The following is a 14,590-nucleotide window of genomic DNA, read 5'->3' on the forward strand; positions in this document are numbered from 1 at the left end:
TTGTCTGGTTTGATTTGTAAATTGTACAGATATTTCTAACACATCACATTCCAGCCTGACCACAGGCTCCTTCTGGTCGTCAGCAGTGGCGAGCAAATGTTTCTCACCCGAGTCAGCAGAATGTTTCTCAATCTCTTCCCTGTTAGCCCTTGCTAGTGCAATTTAAAATCAAAAAAAGTCATTGGGAGAGGGTGAGGGAAAGGCAGTTGGCATTCAGGACTTTACATGCCTTGGATTTCAGGGACTCTTCCTGGTTTGGCGAGGAGCTCGTCAGTGAAATCATCCAGGCTTGGTGTTTGTTCTCTGCCCTGATGGGGTTTGAGGGAGTTCTGCAAATGCCCTTTTCAAAGGCAGAGCTACAGGGAGAGCCCAAAAGGGAACATCTTAGAGGATTTCCCAAGGTGTTCAAACAAACTGGAGCTGTTGCAGAGAGGTGAAACCCTGCAGCCCTGCAGGGAGGAAGAGGAGAGGGTGGAGGAGACGTTATTTGTGAGGAGGATTAAAAAACTGTGTGGGAATTAATCCCTCTGCACAGGGAGGAGTGCAGAGAAAACAGGAGAGGATATTGTCAGGGGTTTTCCAGAGGTGGCACCTAGAGCCTGTTGGAGGTTGGTTCCCTCTTCCCCTCAGAGTTAAACCAGTGCTACTGTTACACATCCAGCAAAGTGGCACCTTCTTTCTGGAACACCCCGCGACCCTCCCGCGCTCCTCCGCCCGCCCTGCGCCTGCCCAGCCAGCCATTGTTTGGAGGTGCCTGGTAACCAGGGCTTTGGGGAAGTCTCCTGCTCCCTGGGAGCTGAGCTGGAACAGAAGCAGATGTTGGGATGTTGCTCTGAGCCGTGGGATGGTGTCTGTGTGACCCCTGGGACGGAGGGGAGGGCACGGATTGTTCTGCTTCCCTTCGGCTCGGGGTCCAACACCCCACACTTCATCGCTCCCAGTGAACCGTTGGGGCTTTGTTTCTCATTCCAGTCAAAATGTGGCTTCTGTGGGTTCCATAACTCCAACTTTTTTCCATTATAGGACTGTTTACATTGCACTGGAAGAATTATGGCCCGTTGGCGGAGGCTTCAGGTGGCTCCTTGGCCATTTACAGCTGTTTGGGGAAATGCCTTTTTTTTTTCCATTGGCTGCTTCTTGTGAAATTTTTTCCTCTCTGCAGACATTTGTTGAGACTGGGAGAGCTCTCCACAGGAGGGGTTTGGGGCCATTAAGCCATTTCCAGGATGATGGGAGAAGCTGCTCAGGGCAAGCAGCTCGTGCAGCAGCTCCAGTTGGGCATTTTTGTGTTGCTCTTCTGAGATTTTGGGATCTGCTTTACCCTCCCTGAGTGCACTTTGGGATGAAACGCTGGTAATGGCACCACCAAAACCTTACAAGGAGCGGGGGCCTTGCTATAATTGTGATTAAATTTGTCTTTTTTTACAATTCTAAAACTGAAAGTCGGAGTCCCCTCCCAGCTGGCTGGAGTCACACTGTGTTGTGGGGTGTCTCCCAGATTTTGTGGAACTGAAAGCCACACTTCTTGATTCCCACCCCGGCTCTCACTGCCTTGGCAGCCCCCTCACCCTGGCTCTCAAGGGAGGGAGGGAATGGGCATTTACAACTCAAACAGGGGGGATTTTCTTTGTGCACATGTGCTGATCAGGAGGGGTTTATTGCACATTTCTGCAGGTGAAACCAGTCACTGAAGGGGGATGGCTTGTTTGTCCCACAGGAACTGCCAGGGAATGGGATTAAATTCCCTGAGTTTCAGCACTGGTTCCCAAGGAAAGAGGTTCCCAGTTTGTCAGACCTAAACAAATCACATCTCTCTATTTGAGTCATCAGGGACAGATGCAAAAAGGGAGTTGAAACTTCCCTAAAATTGTAAAGTACATTTGTGACAAACCTGGGAACCTCTTATCCTTATTTCTCCTTGGCAGCCTCACCCAGTGGCGTGGCAGAAGCTGAAAGGCTCCTCAGCCTTTTAGTGGATCAAAAGAAGCTTTTTTTTTTTTTTTTAAAGCAGCTCAACTTTGCACTTCAGACATATAAATAAATATAAAATATTTCAGATCTAAAAATCAAATCCCAACCCTTTACACATATAACATTATCAATATCCAAAAGGTGAAGCACTGAGTTGAAGCCTTAAAGGTATTTTAGCGTCAGGGACGAATGTGTGGGGGGATAATTTTAACTTTTATCCTAAATAACATAAACTACCATTGACTTATCTGTTTTTTTCCAGGGTCCACACATAGCATCAGTCACTCTGGCTGCTTATGAGTGTAACTCAGTGAACTTCCCTGAGCCTCCTTACCCGGATCAAATCATCTGCCCCGACGAGGGAACCACCCAGGGATCCATCTCCCTGTGGACCATCATCTCCAAAGTCAGGCTGGAGGCCTGCATGTGGGTAAGGCTGGGGTGGAAAACTTCACTAGTTTCATTTATGCACTGAATTCTGTGTCCAGAAAGGCACAAAACATCCTAAATTAGCAAAATGACAGCAGCTTATGCTGTCATACACCGAGGTGAGGTGTGCTGGGAGAAGAGTTGCCTGGTGAACCTTCCAGCCCTGATGGTTTTAATGTCCTTCAAGGAGGAGGAGTAGGATATTGCTGGGATGTCTTTTATCTGCTGAATGCCAGCAGAAAACTCATGTGCTTGAACACTGGTGGTATAAAGGTGAGTCTCTGACAGGGGATCTGCCCCTCAGATGTTCTGGCAGCTCTCCCTGCCTGCACTTAAACGAGGAATAATTCCAATTATCTGAGTGCAGTGAAGCTGCAGTTGCTCATAGGAAGGACTCAGGCCCTAAAATCACAGCTGAAATGGTTTTTCTGGCTTGCAGCAATAGATTGGATTAAAGGAAAAAGTGTTACGCTGCACATTTTTATGTGTTTTATTTCTGTTTCTCTGCCTGTTTCCACATGGCAAACTTTGCACTTAAAACAGGAAAGGCAGGTTAGCTTGGAGTGAATCAGGGCCTTAGGAAACGCTCTCCCTGGAGCTTCCTTTCCATTTTTCTCTTTTATTTTTCTCTGCAGCTTCTTGCAGGAGTTTAATTTTTGGAGGATTTTGGTCAGATAAGATGTTTTTTTCATTACCACACGGATTATTTTGAATTGCAGTTTACACAGATGCATCTGCTGGGAACTACATGCCAAATTAATTTTATTTTGCTACTGACTTCCTGCTCCAGCTGATGATTTAATTCCTAAATTCTTGGTTGTCCAATTCAAATGCAGAGAGGAGGAAATTCTAAAAATACAAAGTATCTGCTGTCTGCCCTTGTATTCTTTAATATATAAGACAACTGGTCATGACAACTTTTTTAAATTCTCAGCAGCTGTGTTAGTTACAAAAATTCCAGTTGGGTTGTTTGAATTTACAGATTAAAGTCAAAATAGTAACAGAGAAAGTGGACTCAATGCCCTCTCAAGAAGCCAAATACACCTTAAATTTCACTTCTAACAAGAGCACAGAATTGCCTTGATAAGAAACTAAACATACTTATAAGCCTCTAAATAGAAGATTTCTTTTTATTTTCTCCCCCCCCCCCCCCCCCCCGTGCTGCAGTTTGTTTAACGGAGAACCAGAGTAATAAAAATGGCATTTGCAATTACGTTTCTAGGGTTGCAAAATAAAAAAATGCAGCTCAGGGTAAACATCTTATTGCTTAATCCCCAGCATGTAAAAACTGAGCTATGAGGAGAATGAAGTCGTTCAGAAATGAGTTAATGGAGCTGCAGGCACTGGAATCTCGGGGCCGGAGCAGCCCCCGGGGAGAACAACCAGTGCCTTCCTGGCTGAGCTGGATCAGAGGAGGGAAAGACAAGGGAATAGGACAGGCCTGGAATGTCTGTATCCCACTTTTTCACTCTTTGCCTCCCCCCTTTCCCTTTGTCTTCTCGCCTTAGAATTCCCTGTGAGTTACCTTCTCACTGAACTCTGTCTCCACTGGCTTTTCCCTGGGGAGCATCCTCTGTCTACCCCTGGTGTCTCGAGCGATGTTATGCTTTCTTGGAATGTTTCATGAGTACATAAACATTGCTCACTAATTTCCTGTAAGCCAAATCAAGTTGGCAACTGCTGCTGCCTCTTCCAGCATGTTTCTTTTGTCCTAATTCCAGTTCGCTTCTTATGGAAGCTGCTGGAGAAACTTATTTTTTGATTCTGTCACTCTTAAACTAAACGTCCACTCACGCAGGAAAAATCTTGGGGATTCCACAGAGTGAAAAGGCTGATTTTTTTTTTTGGGGGGGAGGGAATAAAAAATTGCATTTAACTAATTTTTTGCTTTTAAACTGGATTCTGGAATATTAAATTCAATTCCTAATCTGGGGAGGATTGAGCGAGCTCAGAAAATCTCTTTTCAATGGAGCCAACAACTTCTAATGAGATCTGAAGTTGGGATAAATACTGGATAAATGCACAAGCCAAGGGATTATGGGGTGTGTGGAGATCAGCCTGTTTCCTGTAGACTTGTGAAGTTTTGTTGAAAGGCTCCAGAGTGGAATCTGGCCAATCTTTGTGTTTGGAGGGAGACAGGAGGGTGGCAGCAATACAGTCCTGCTGTGAGATGCTGAAAGCAGGTCGGTCCCAGTGGGGACTAAAATCAAATAAAACAAACCAAAGCTGCCCAGGCAGAGGATCCTGCAGGGCTGAAATGTGGGAATTTATCTGCACGAGGGGTTTGACTCAGAGCACAAAACCAGCAGTGGCTGCTGCCAACTTCAACCAGGCTCAGGGTTTTCCAGAGGTTAAAATCCTTGCTGGTCCCCTGCACGTCAGTGCTGGCCATTTGTGCTGATAATGGGTGTTACAGGGATCAGATATCTCTGCATCCGAGGAATTATGAGGTGAAATGAAAATGATGCTTTTTGCAATCACTCTGAGTTGGCTCCCCCAGCCCTGGCTGCAGAAGGACTCTCAGGAACAGTCTCAGAGGTGAATGCCAGTTTTTACAGCCTCCCATCCCACAGGGACAAGGAATTCAATAGTGCCCTATATTTTTAATGTGTTGCAGCCTTTCTGGTTTTTGCCTTTTTTTTTTTTTTTTTTTTTTACAAGAAATAAGGGGAAAGAATAAAAGTGTTTAATTGCTCAGGATTAGCAGAACAGGCGGCCTGTGTCCTGAGCAGGATCAAATCTGTTTAAAAGACTCTTTCTAGTGGAGTCATTTCCCAGTTTCCTTTTCTGAATGTATTTGTGTGAAAGAATTTTGATTAGCATTTGCCTTTCCAGTTTGTTGTTAGTCCAAGGAATCTCCCTGTAAAACTGGCATTCAGAGTTAAATGGTGAAAATAGCCAATGTTACCAAAAGCAGTTAAATACTTTGGATCCCTTAATTGCTGCTTAATTTTTTGGGGAGGGGGGGCACTGAAGGAACCTATCTCCAGCAGACATGAAATCATATGATTTTTTGCTGCACTTCTGAAATGTTTTGTAATAATGAGCATGTGACTTAGCCAATTTAAAGCAAGTTCATGTCCAGTACACACACATGCAAACCTCTTCCTCAGTTCACAGAACGAAGCCAAAGCAAATTGGCAGAGCCTGGAGGAGCAATGTGACTTTTTGTTCTTGCATCACCCTGAGAACATAACCTCAAGTTAATTTTTCTGAAGTGTTGTTGCTACTGTTTTCAGCCTTATCTTCCCCTCGTGCCAGAAATATGCAGATTAATGAAGTTCAGCTTGTTGCACCCGTTTAAATTTTTTTCTGCTGTGGAAAACAAGGGCACAAACACGCGAGGCCGTGCACTCTGCGAGCTTAAACTGAGGGTTTAACAGCTCGGGCAGCCCTCTTTAAAACCACAACCTGTTGATTTGGAATCAGCACAGCAGCTGGAATTCTTGCTTGCAGCTGCACACAGGGCAGGAACAAAGGAAATTGAAAAGCTTCAGAAGGAGCAGAAAAAAGCATTTGTCACTGGAGAGAAAAGCATTTGTTATCGGGGAGAAAATCCATCTGCGAGGAGCTGAGCCTTGGCACACCCCCAGCCAGTGCCCAACTATTGGCTCTTACCTGCCCTAAATTTAAACCATCCCCACTTAATTCCAAGTTCCTGTTTCCTTAGCCTCTGTTTATCCATATGTTCAGCCTTAGCTGTCTCCCTTTGCTTTTTTTTTTTTCCCCTTGGTTAAGCTAAAGTTGCGTTTTACCCACAGGATTGAAATGAGTCATTTGATGTCCTGAGAAAACAAATCTAATTTTCCTGTGGTGAAAAGCAGCCATCCTTTCATCTGGGCTTCTCTTGGCTGCACTTATTCCGAAGTCTGAAGGAGAGGGAAAACCCGAGATCAGGCTCTGCTTAACCTTTTTTCCTTGCTCACAGCTGTAGTAAAACTCGAGCCTGTTTTCTAATAAACACTTGCACCGAGTCTCATGACTGGACGAGTAAACTCCATGACAGCACCGGGGAGGAGCTCCCAGATTATTTTGGAGGCCACTCGGGATCAAGGGCTGTCACATGCTGGAGAATGTGTCTGGGATCATGTGGTGGGGTGAGACTGCAAGGCCCTGCTGAGTCAGGGATGTGGGATCTGCCCTGAGAGGAGCTAAACAAGGAAAAAGGGGGATTCAGAGGAGCAGCGTTATGTTTGAAATCATGGGAAGTTCTCCTGGTGGATGAAAGCAAACCTCTCCAAACAGCTGGTCCCAGCAGTTGTAGTGATCTGAAATGTTCACAGGACTGTGCATGTCACATGTTTTCTGTTGGAGAAAATAAATGAGAATTCCTTTTTTCCCAGGGTGCTGGCACAGCCATTGGAGAGCTACCCCCCTACTTCATGGCGAGGGCAGCCCGGCTCTCCGGTGCTGAACCCGATGATGAGGAGTACCAGGAATTCGAGGAGATGCTGGAACATGCAGAGACTGCACAAGTAAGAACAGTGCAAAACAATAATTAATAAAACACGGGGCAACTAGATGGAGTAAATAACCCCTTCCAATTAAACGAGAGCAGGCCGAAAATCACTCGGTGTGAGCTCACGAGGGACTTCCCAGGGGTGGGAAAAGATCCTGCACTGGGGGGAGATACCTGTGGTGATGGCAGGACAAGGATGGGGCTTGTTGGAGCAGAAGCAACAGTGCAGCCAAATATTTGCTACGAGTGCTGCAATTATTGAGACTTCCAGGAGCAGCACAGGGAAGGTTGGGGGGAGACAGTGGGCTGAGGAACCGGGGGCAGAGGAGCTGCTCGGCCCCAGTCAGGGCTGTCGGGCTGCACTTAGAGCCTCCCTGGGCCAGGGGATGGTTTTCAGTCCCAGCTCATCCCTTCCAGATGATATTTGACTGGGGAATTTTTCTCCTGGTGTGAAAATGCCCCCAAACTGCTCCCAGTCCCTTGTTGTCACTCTGTCCTTCGTTTCCTCAGTGGGTTAAACACTCTCAGTGTTTCAGCACAGTTTGCAACCGATGCTCTCCATCACTCGAGCATTATTGTGGCTAATTTTTCCTTCAGGTCAGGAGTTTGCATCCTGGTCACAAGTTACTGATGCTGTTTTAGAAGAAATTAAGCATTTTTTCCTCGTACTCCTTGCCACTGAATTTTTCCTCTGTATTTTTCCTTCTTATCCTGTTTTGTCTGCCACTAAGTTGAAATAAGTCATGAGACTGCTGTTAAAAACCAGCAGATGCTATTTAATATGCACTGATGTCTCTGAACTCTTCTGCCAGGGGAAGAGATAAATATATATTTTTTTTTTTTTCTCCTTCAAAAGATGGATGAAGCTTTTCCATGAAAGTGGTTTGTCTGGAAATACTAAGTGCAATCTAGTAATTCTAACAGTAAACCCTGTATTTCCTGAGAGCCTCCCCCTCCTAGAAAGTTCCAGAGGTTTTTTCTGCTATTACAAATAGTAAATTCTTCTATTTTTTTTAAAGATGCAGCGGGGGGGGAAAAAAGCATCTGCTTTGTTCTTTACTCTCTCATCAATCTTTGCTCTGCGAAGTAACCCCTGAGTGTATAAAATCCCCAACTGCATAAAAATCGAGTTGTGGTAAAAAAAAAAAAACACCCCAACAATGAAACCAGTGGAGCTCATGACTGGAGTGTCTGTGTTTCCTGAAACTCTCCCAGCAAATTCTATGTGTGTGCAGTGGTGGGAGCAGCCAGAGCTGGTTTCCAGAACGCACAGTAAGATTCTTGGGCAGAAGATTTTTTTGCTAGAGAGCATTTTGTCAGGCCAGGCCAAACTATAGCTGTACTGACTGCCCAGAGTAAACAAGTGGCCTTGTGGAATTAATGAAGAAAAATGATGCTGTTATTTACCACTACTTTTGATTTTATTTTTTCTTGGCAATCGGGTTTGGATTGAGACGTGTTGTTTTGTGGATGGATGGCCAGGAAAAAAAAAACAAAAACAAAAACAAAAAAACCCCCAACAATCTTTTAAACTCCACTTGTGGTTTGGTTTCTATAAACTCTTCTAGCGTGAGGCTTTGACAATCTGATTAAATTGCATTGTGCTCATAAAACTGACAGTTCAGTTTTTTCCATTTGCTAATGTGACTTCCTTTTTTTGCTTTTGGCTTCGCTGGTGTTTTCGCTGGATGTCTGTGGGAGACAGGCCTGCCTTTCCTCTGACCTCTGCAAATCCCCATCTCCAGCACAGCTTATCACTGCTTGTCCTGTCATTTGCATCCACGAGCCCGTGGTGATGCCTATTTTTAAATTGCTCATTACCGATTTTTATTACCTCCAGCGGTTTCTCCCACTCTTCCCAGGGCTTAGGAAAACATGGGGCAGGATGTGACAAGTGCCCTGTGCCCTGGGGGATGCTCCAAATGCTTGATGGCAAATGACAGGAGCCTTCTTTCAGCATAAAGGTCTCAGTTCTGTCCAGGCTTTTGGAAAGGCCTGGGAATGGGTGTTGGATTTTGAAGAATAGCTGAGCTGCTCTTTGCCCACGAGGCAGAGCCAAATGGTTTGACGTGATTCCCTCTGTGTGTGTGTTGTTCAGAGAGCCTGGGCTGCTGTTTCTCAAAAACAATGGTAGTTTGGAGAAACAGATGAGGATCTTCTCTGGTGAGAATGGATCATGCCTGTAACATCCAGCCTGAAGGATCTGTGAGGGGGAATGTACTGCTGGCTGGGCACTTAAAAAAAAAAACAACCAAAAAACCAACCAAAAAAGGATTAAACAGCAGAAAGGTTCAGTGTTCCAGTCAGATTTACACAGAGTAAAATGCTATTTACTTTAGGGAGTCTATTGATGGATTTTCTGTCCTGAATCTCAGATCTGAGTGACCTGGAGCTGGGTTTTGAGAGAGCTCCTTGGCCTGCAGGTGACGTGTGTCTGTCTTGTACTTCCCATTAGCACCCTTCAGAAAAAGCCCCTCATTTTAAAGGAACACTCACTTCTCCTTTCCCCGTGTCCCTGTGTGTGCTCACCAGTGAGTTCCAGTTACATAAAAGGGAGTGTTGGAGCTTCTCCTGCCTCATGGCTTTGCCCTGGACAAGGAGGGTGGGTTTGCACTCCGGGCCCTTTCCCCTCACACACAGTGAGAGCCCAGCACAGAGCAGCTCCCTCTGATTTGTGAGCACTCAGGGCAGCATTTAAAAATCACCAGTGTTTAAAACAGTATCTCTGTCGCCCTTAACTCTCTTCCAGTGGAATTCCAGAACCAGGGAGTGTTTTATCAGAGCTCCCCTTTTAGCCACAGGGAGTATCTCCAGCGCAGCAACCTCTCAATTAGGGGAGGTGAATCCTGCTCAGTGCTGGGGTGGCACATTGGTAATGCCAGTGCACACATCCTTTGTGCAGCTCGTGTCTCCACACACGTGTGCAGGGACTCTCTTGCCAGTTGAACACTTGCTGACTGTTGAGTTTTCCCATCGTTTCTCTGTCACGCTGAAACACTTAAAGCTGAGGGAGGTTCCTGGTGAAAATGAAGCTTTTTAGAGCCTGATGACAGTGCTGGGCCTTGCTGTATCTTGGTACTCCTTGCTGAGAGGGGAAAGTACTGATATCTCCGTGCATATCTAACCCTTAATGACTGTAAGTGTTTGGCTTCATTAAGTGGCACATTTTTAAGGACTAATGATTTACACACCGGGCTTTGCTCCTGTGCAGCCTCGGGGCAGCCAAATTTCCACGTAAAAATATTTTCTAGTTGCCTGTGTTACTATCAGCCACTGCTGTTTGTTTACTTTCCAAGCCCTGTCCTGCCTCTGGAAGAACAGAGGCTTGGAAAGGGGTTAAATCCATGGAGATGCCGGGGCTGCAGCAGGGCTGGTTTGGAAATGACTGGGTGCCATCTGCACTCTGAGTGTCAGTTGTTGCTGGGACCTGTTTTTGCCTCCACTGAACCTTTGCTGGTTGTGGTTTGTCTGGCCATCACATGACTTCTCTGAAAATTCCCCCTCCCCTCCATTTCCAGTAAACTGTTTGAACAGGAGTGACTCAGACTGAAACCAGCTTCCCTGTAACCACAGGGCTTGTTAAAGAATTTGTCAACGTGGACTCGAGAGGGTTTGTATTAAACTGAGCTGCAACTGCTTTAGTTGCGTCAGGAGCTCCAGAGAACGACTTCCTGCCCTGCAAGGAGTTAAACTGATGAACTTTTGTGATAGTGACACTTGGACACATGTTAATCCCATCTTTCCAGCGCTCCTGAGAGCCCGGGTGCCTTTGCCTGGATTGCTTTTCCACCTCTTCACGTGGGGTTTCTCTTTGCAGAGGCAGAACAAAGTCCTGCCACACCCAGCCCTGGCTGTGGGGAGAGCCCAGCGCTGTGTTCTGACACGACACTGTGACTTCACTCCCGTGGAATGATTAGATTCGACTAATAAGTGAAATCTTATTTAATTAGCAGTGTAAAAGGTGGCCAAATTAAAAACGGATCTCTCCCCCGATTCAATTTAATTAACAGCTCCTCTCTGATAAATTCCTGCTTGAAAGGGGTTTTCTGGCTGCTGGCTGGTTTAATCAACATTTAAGGGTATTTGGTGCAAGGAAAAAAAGAAGTTAAAGCAGGCCACAAGCAGGTTTTTATAGAGCACTTATCACAAAAATGGAAGTGGAGGGGTCACGTACAATCACTGGGAAACCTCGACTTCTTTTTTTTTTTACTTTCCCAGAATTAACTTATTTAAACTGAACATCAAATTCCCCTCATCATTCCTCTTGCTCAGTCTTCCAATCACCCCCTTTCCTCATCAGTTTCCCCTCTTCATTAATTGTGCTACACAATTAATGGGGGGGTGGTCACCAGGAGACTGGTCCTCACACACTCCAGTCGTGTTTGATGCCTGGATTTGTTAATTAGTTAATCTTACCTCTTTAATCTGCAATTAAATAGAAATTCAAAACTAATCCAACCTTGAAGCTTCACTGTAAAAACTATGAGTGCTTGGGAGTGAGGTGGCAAAGTGACAGTGAGCTAATAAGGTGTGGTGGGTTTTTCACGGGCAGTGTAACAGGGGAACAGTCTGAGTAACAAAATTACTGAGTCGAAATAAGTCTTGAAATGAGTCAATGAAAGCTTTAAATAAGAGAACTTCATCTAGAGAACTTCCTGAGAAAAGAGGTAGCAAAGAGTTAATGGAGGCAGAGAGGAGACAATCTGTGAGTAACCCCTGTGTGAGGCAGCTCCTGGCTGGAGCTCTCTGGGCACTGGCAGGAGCAGGGGAGGCTCTGCATTGTTCTGTTCATTTGCACACCTGCTCAGATAAGGCAAAACCAGCAGTGGGTGTTGCATTACTAATTTCTGCTGCTGAGCTGGAGGTGACTTTCTGACATTTTGCTCCAAATGCCTCTTTGTGGCGACGTCTGTTCCCTCAAACTCACTCACGCAGCCCCCTGCTATTTTTTTTATCCTGGTGCTCAGTGTGTAAGGGCAGAAATCAGAAATCATCAAGGCAGGGAAGAAATCCAAATTACGCTGCAACATTTTCACTCAGTATTAGGTCAGGAGAATTTTTTTCAGTGACAAATTTCTCACTTAACAGCACAGATGAGAAATAATGTCCCCAGGGGTGCTGGAAATTTTGGAAGCTGCACAGAGGCTGTGGAGAAACAGGTAGTTGGATTTGCATGCTCTGCTCTGTCTGTGTTGGGAATGCCCAACACAAGCTCCTAAGGGGAAAATGTGGTCCTAAATAATTGATATTTCACTCCCCAATATTCTGAGAAAGACCAATAAATGACCAAAAGCTGGGTCAGAAAAGCTGCTTCAGAGTATTTTTTCCAGGGAGAACCTTCAATAACTGATAGAAATGACTTAGAGTGTCATAACCAAGAAAATGGCTGCTTTCCCCCCCCTCCTCTGCTCCAGACACTGTTTAAATATCTGTGTTGTACAAGAGTCTGGTATGCAGAGCACTTGGAGCTGTCTGGGAACCTCTGAGGGAGAGCTTTGCTCAGAATTGCCCATGGGGCTCTCAGGGAAGACTTGTGTGTGCTGGAGGCTTTGTCAGCTGGGGAAGGAGTTCCTCACTTCTGTTCTACAAGTGATTTTTTCGTGTGTGGGGTTTAATCCTTAACTTATTTCTAAGTTCCTTGTGGAGAAACTGTGGGTTTTTTTCCAGTGCTGATGACCCTCCTCAGATTTGTCAGAGATTGAAAAAGTCAATTGGTTATCAAAAGTCAATCATTTGATTAGCAAAAATCCCTTCCTTTCTTGGTGGTGGTGGTTGAAGCAAAGCAATAACTTCCTTCAGTCCAGCAACTACCTGGATCTGAAACTGCCTGAAAATAGGACCTGATTGGTTTTAATTGGATTTTAATGGAATTGCTGTGAGTAGATTGGCAGAGCTGTGGCTTTGGGATCAAAGAGCAGCTCAGGGGGGGTTTGGGAGGCAGAGGCTGCAGAGCTCAGGGGCTGCTTGTGGGAACCAGAGGGGTCAGAGGCTCTCCCTCTCCACTCTGGAATGTCAGGAAGACTCATCTTGAGCAGGCCCTGAGGCAGTTTCTGACCCCAGCCTTTTGCTCAGAGTGTTTGTCGAAGGCTCAGGTTCCTCAGGGATTGTCAGGACAGGTCTGGGAGCCCTCAGGACCAGGGGCTGTACAACCTCCCTGGGACATCTGTCCCTGCTCACTGCCAGGTCTCCTGCGAGGTGTGAAGAGAAAGTAGTGCTTTAGCAAGGAAAGACGTCATTTTCCTTCATGTTTTTGTGCAAAACTGCCAAGTGTCCAAGTGGACACCTTGCTGTTGTGGCTGCACAGCCCCGGTGTGAGGAGCAGAGGTGGCAGGGGATGTGGTTCCAGGGGCCTCTGCCCTGCAGGACACATCTGATAAGACTGAAAGGACAAGCTCCTTCCTCTTCCTTCAGGCCATTTCCTTTAATTGTGTCTTATTCTTTGCAGAATTTCTTTATTCTTACAGTATGAAGCAGAAGGGCTTTATCTGGAGAAGGCTGAGAGCTTCAGTTCTGGCTGTGGGAAATGCTGGCTTAAATTTAAGTTACAGACCCACTGAGCTCTCTAATGTGTGATAATTTGGGGGGGTTCCCTTCCAAAGCTGAGCAGGGTGTTGGGCTGTGACAGTCTAAAACCTTGAGCCTGCAGCTCCTGAGATGGAGCTTGTTATGAAGAAACATTTGCTGGTTCTTCCCACAAGAAGAGGAAAATGAGATGGTTCTTACCCTGGTACAAATGGTTAATGAAATTAGTACCTGGAAGTTCCTGATGGATTGATCTAGAGCTGGTTGAATTCTTGGGGAGGAACCATAACTTACCATAGAGTGGATCCATTTCTTGGAATTTTCACACCTTTGCTCCAAGACAGGCTAAAATTAAATGAACAGGGAAAGCAAAGCCTGCTGTTGGGATGGACACTTTGCTGTGCTCTGCTCCCACAGGACTGGCAGAGGATTCAGCTCCTCCCAGGACCCTGTGGCTCCTCGGGTCTGTCGTTTCTACCACCACTTTTAAAATCTGAGGACAATGAGTTGAACTGTGTTTTCTATGGAAAACCTTCAGTTTTTCTGACACGAGGACTAATTGTAGTTACTCATAGGTCTGAGTTTCCAAACTCAGATGCCCCAAAGACGACCAATTGATTTTCCAGAATTTAATGTCCCAGAAAACCCCAGACTTTTTGGGGAGTGTAGCTTATTTCCTTCTCAAGCTTTAGCATCTGGAACGTCTGTTCTGTGCCTGTTGTGTGTAAATACCTTTCTTTTATCTAATTTCAGTTCTTGCTTAGTTCTGCCACCTTCCCTTGGCTGCTTCCAGCAATCCTTGAAAACCTCCTCCAGCTTTCTCCTTTGACAGCCCAGTTTCCCAGACAGGACCTTTCTTTCCCAGATTCCTGAGTGAGAAGTAGGTTTAAACCCTACCCCTCTCAGCCTCTGCTCTCCAGGCATCAGGATGGAAATACCCTCATTTAGTTTGCCCCTCCTTTGCACTAAGATGGAATTACTTTGGAGAAAGCTGGAATAGAGATCCAGAGCCCTTCCCATACATATTCAGATGCCAGGAGTCCTTGGTGCTGATGGAATGGGAGATCATGAGCCACAATCAGAATATTCCTGCTTGTAACTTCCTCAGGAGATCTGTCACCTCTGGTGCCTTGTGTGAAATGGTCACTGAGGGATGAACTGTTTGCTGGATTTGATCCCTGTTCTCCTCATTTTCTCTCCAGGCTGGTG

The 14,590-nt window shown here is 45.7% G+C and overlaps 1 protein-coding gene across 4 annotated transcripts in view; it reads left to right on the top strand.

The window, feature by feature from the left end:
• VMP1 (vacuole membrane protein 1) overlaps positions 1 to 14,590 on the top strand; it is a 58,615-nt gene that overhangs the window by 21,074 nt on the left and 22,951 nt on the right. For all 4 annotated transcript variants that reach the window (XM_027660173.1, XM_027660174.1, XM_027660175.1 and 1 more), the window contains 2 exons: positions 2,234 to 2,401; positions 6,744 to 6,875. In XM_027660173.1, the coding sequence (XP_027515974.1) occupies positions 2,234 to 2,401; positions 6,744 to 6,875 (300 nt within the window). The remainder of the gene's footprint in view (positions 1 to 2,233; positions 2,402 to 6,743; positions 6,876 to 14,590) is intronic.

The sequence above is a fragment of the Corapipo altera genome, unplaced genomic scaffold (assembly GCF_003945725.1).
Source record: "Corapipo altera isolate COAL_440 unplaced genomic scaffold, ASM394572v1 271, whole genome shotgun sequence".
Lineage (NCBI taxonomy): Eukaryota > Metazoa > Chordata > Aves > Passeriformes > Pipridae > Corapipo > Corapipo altera.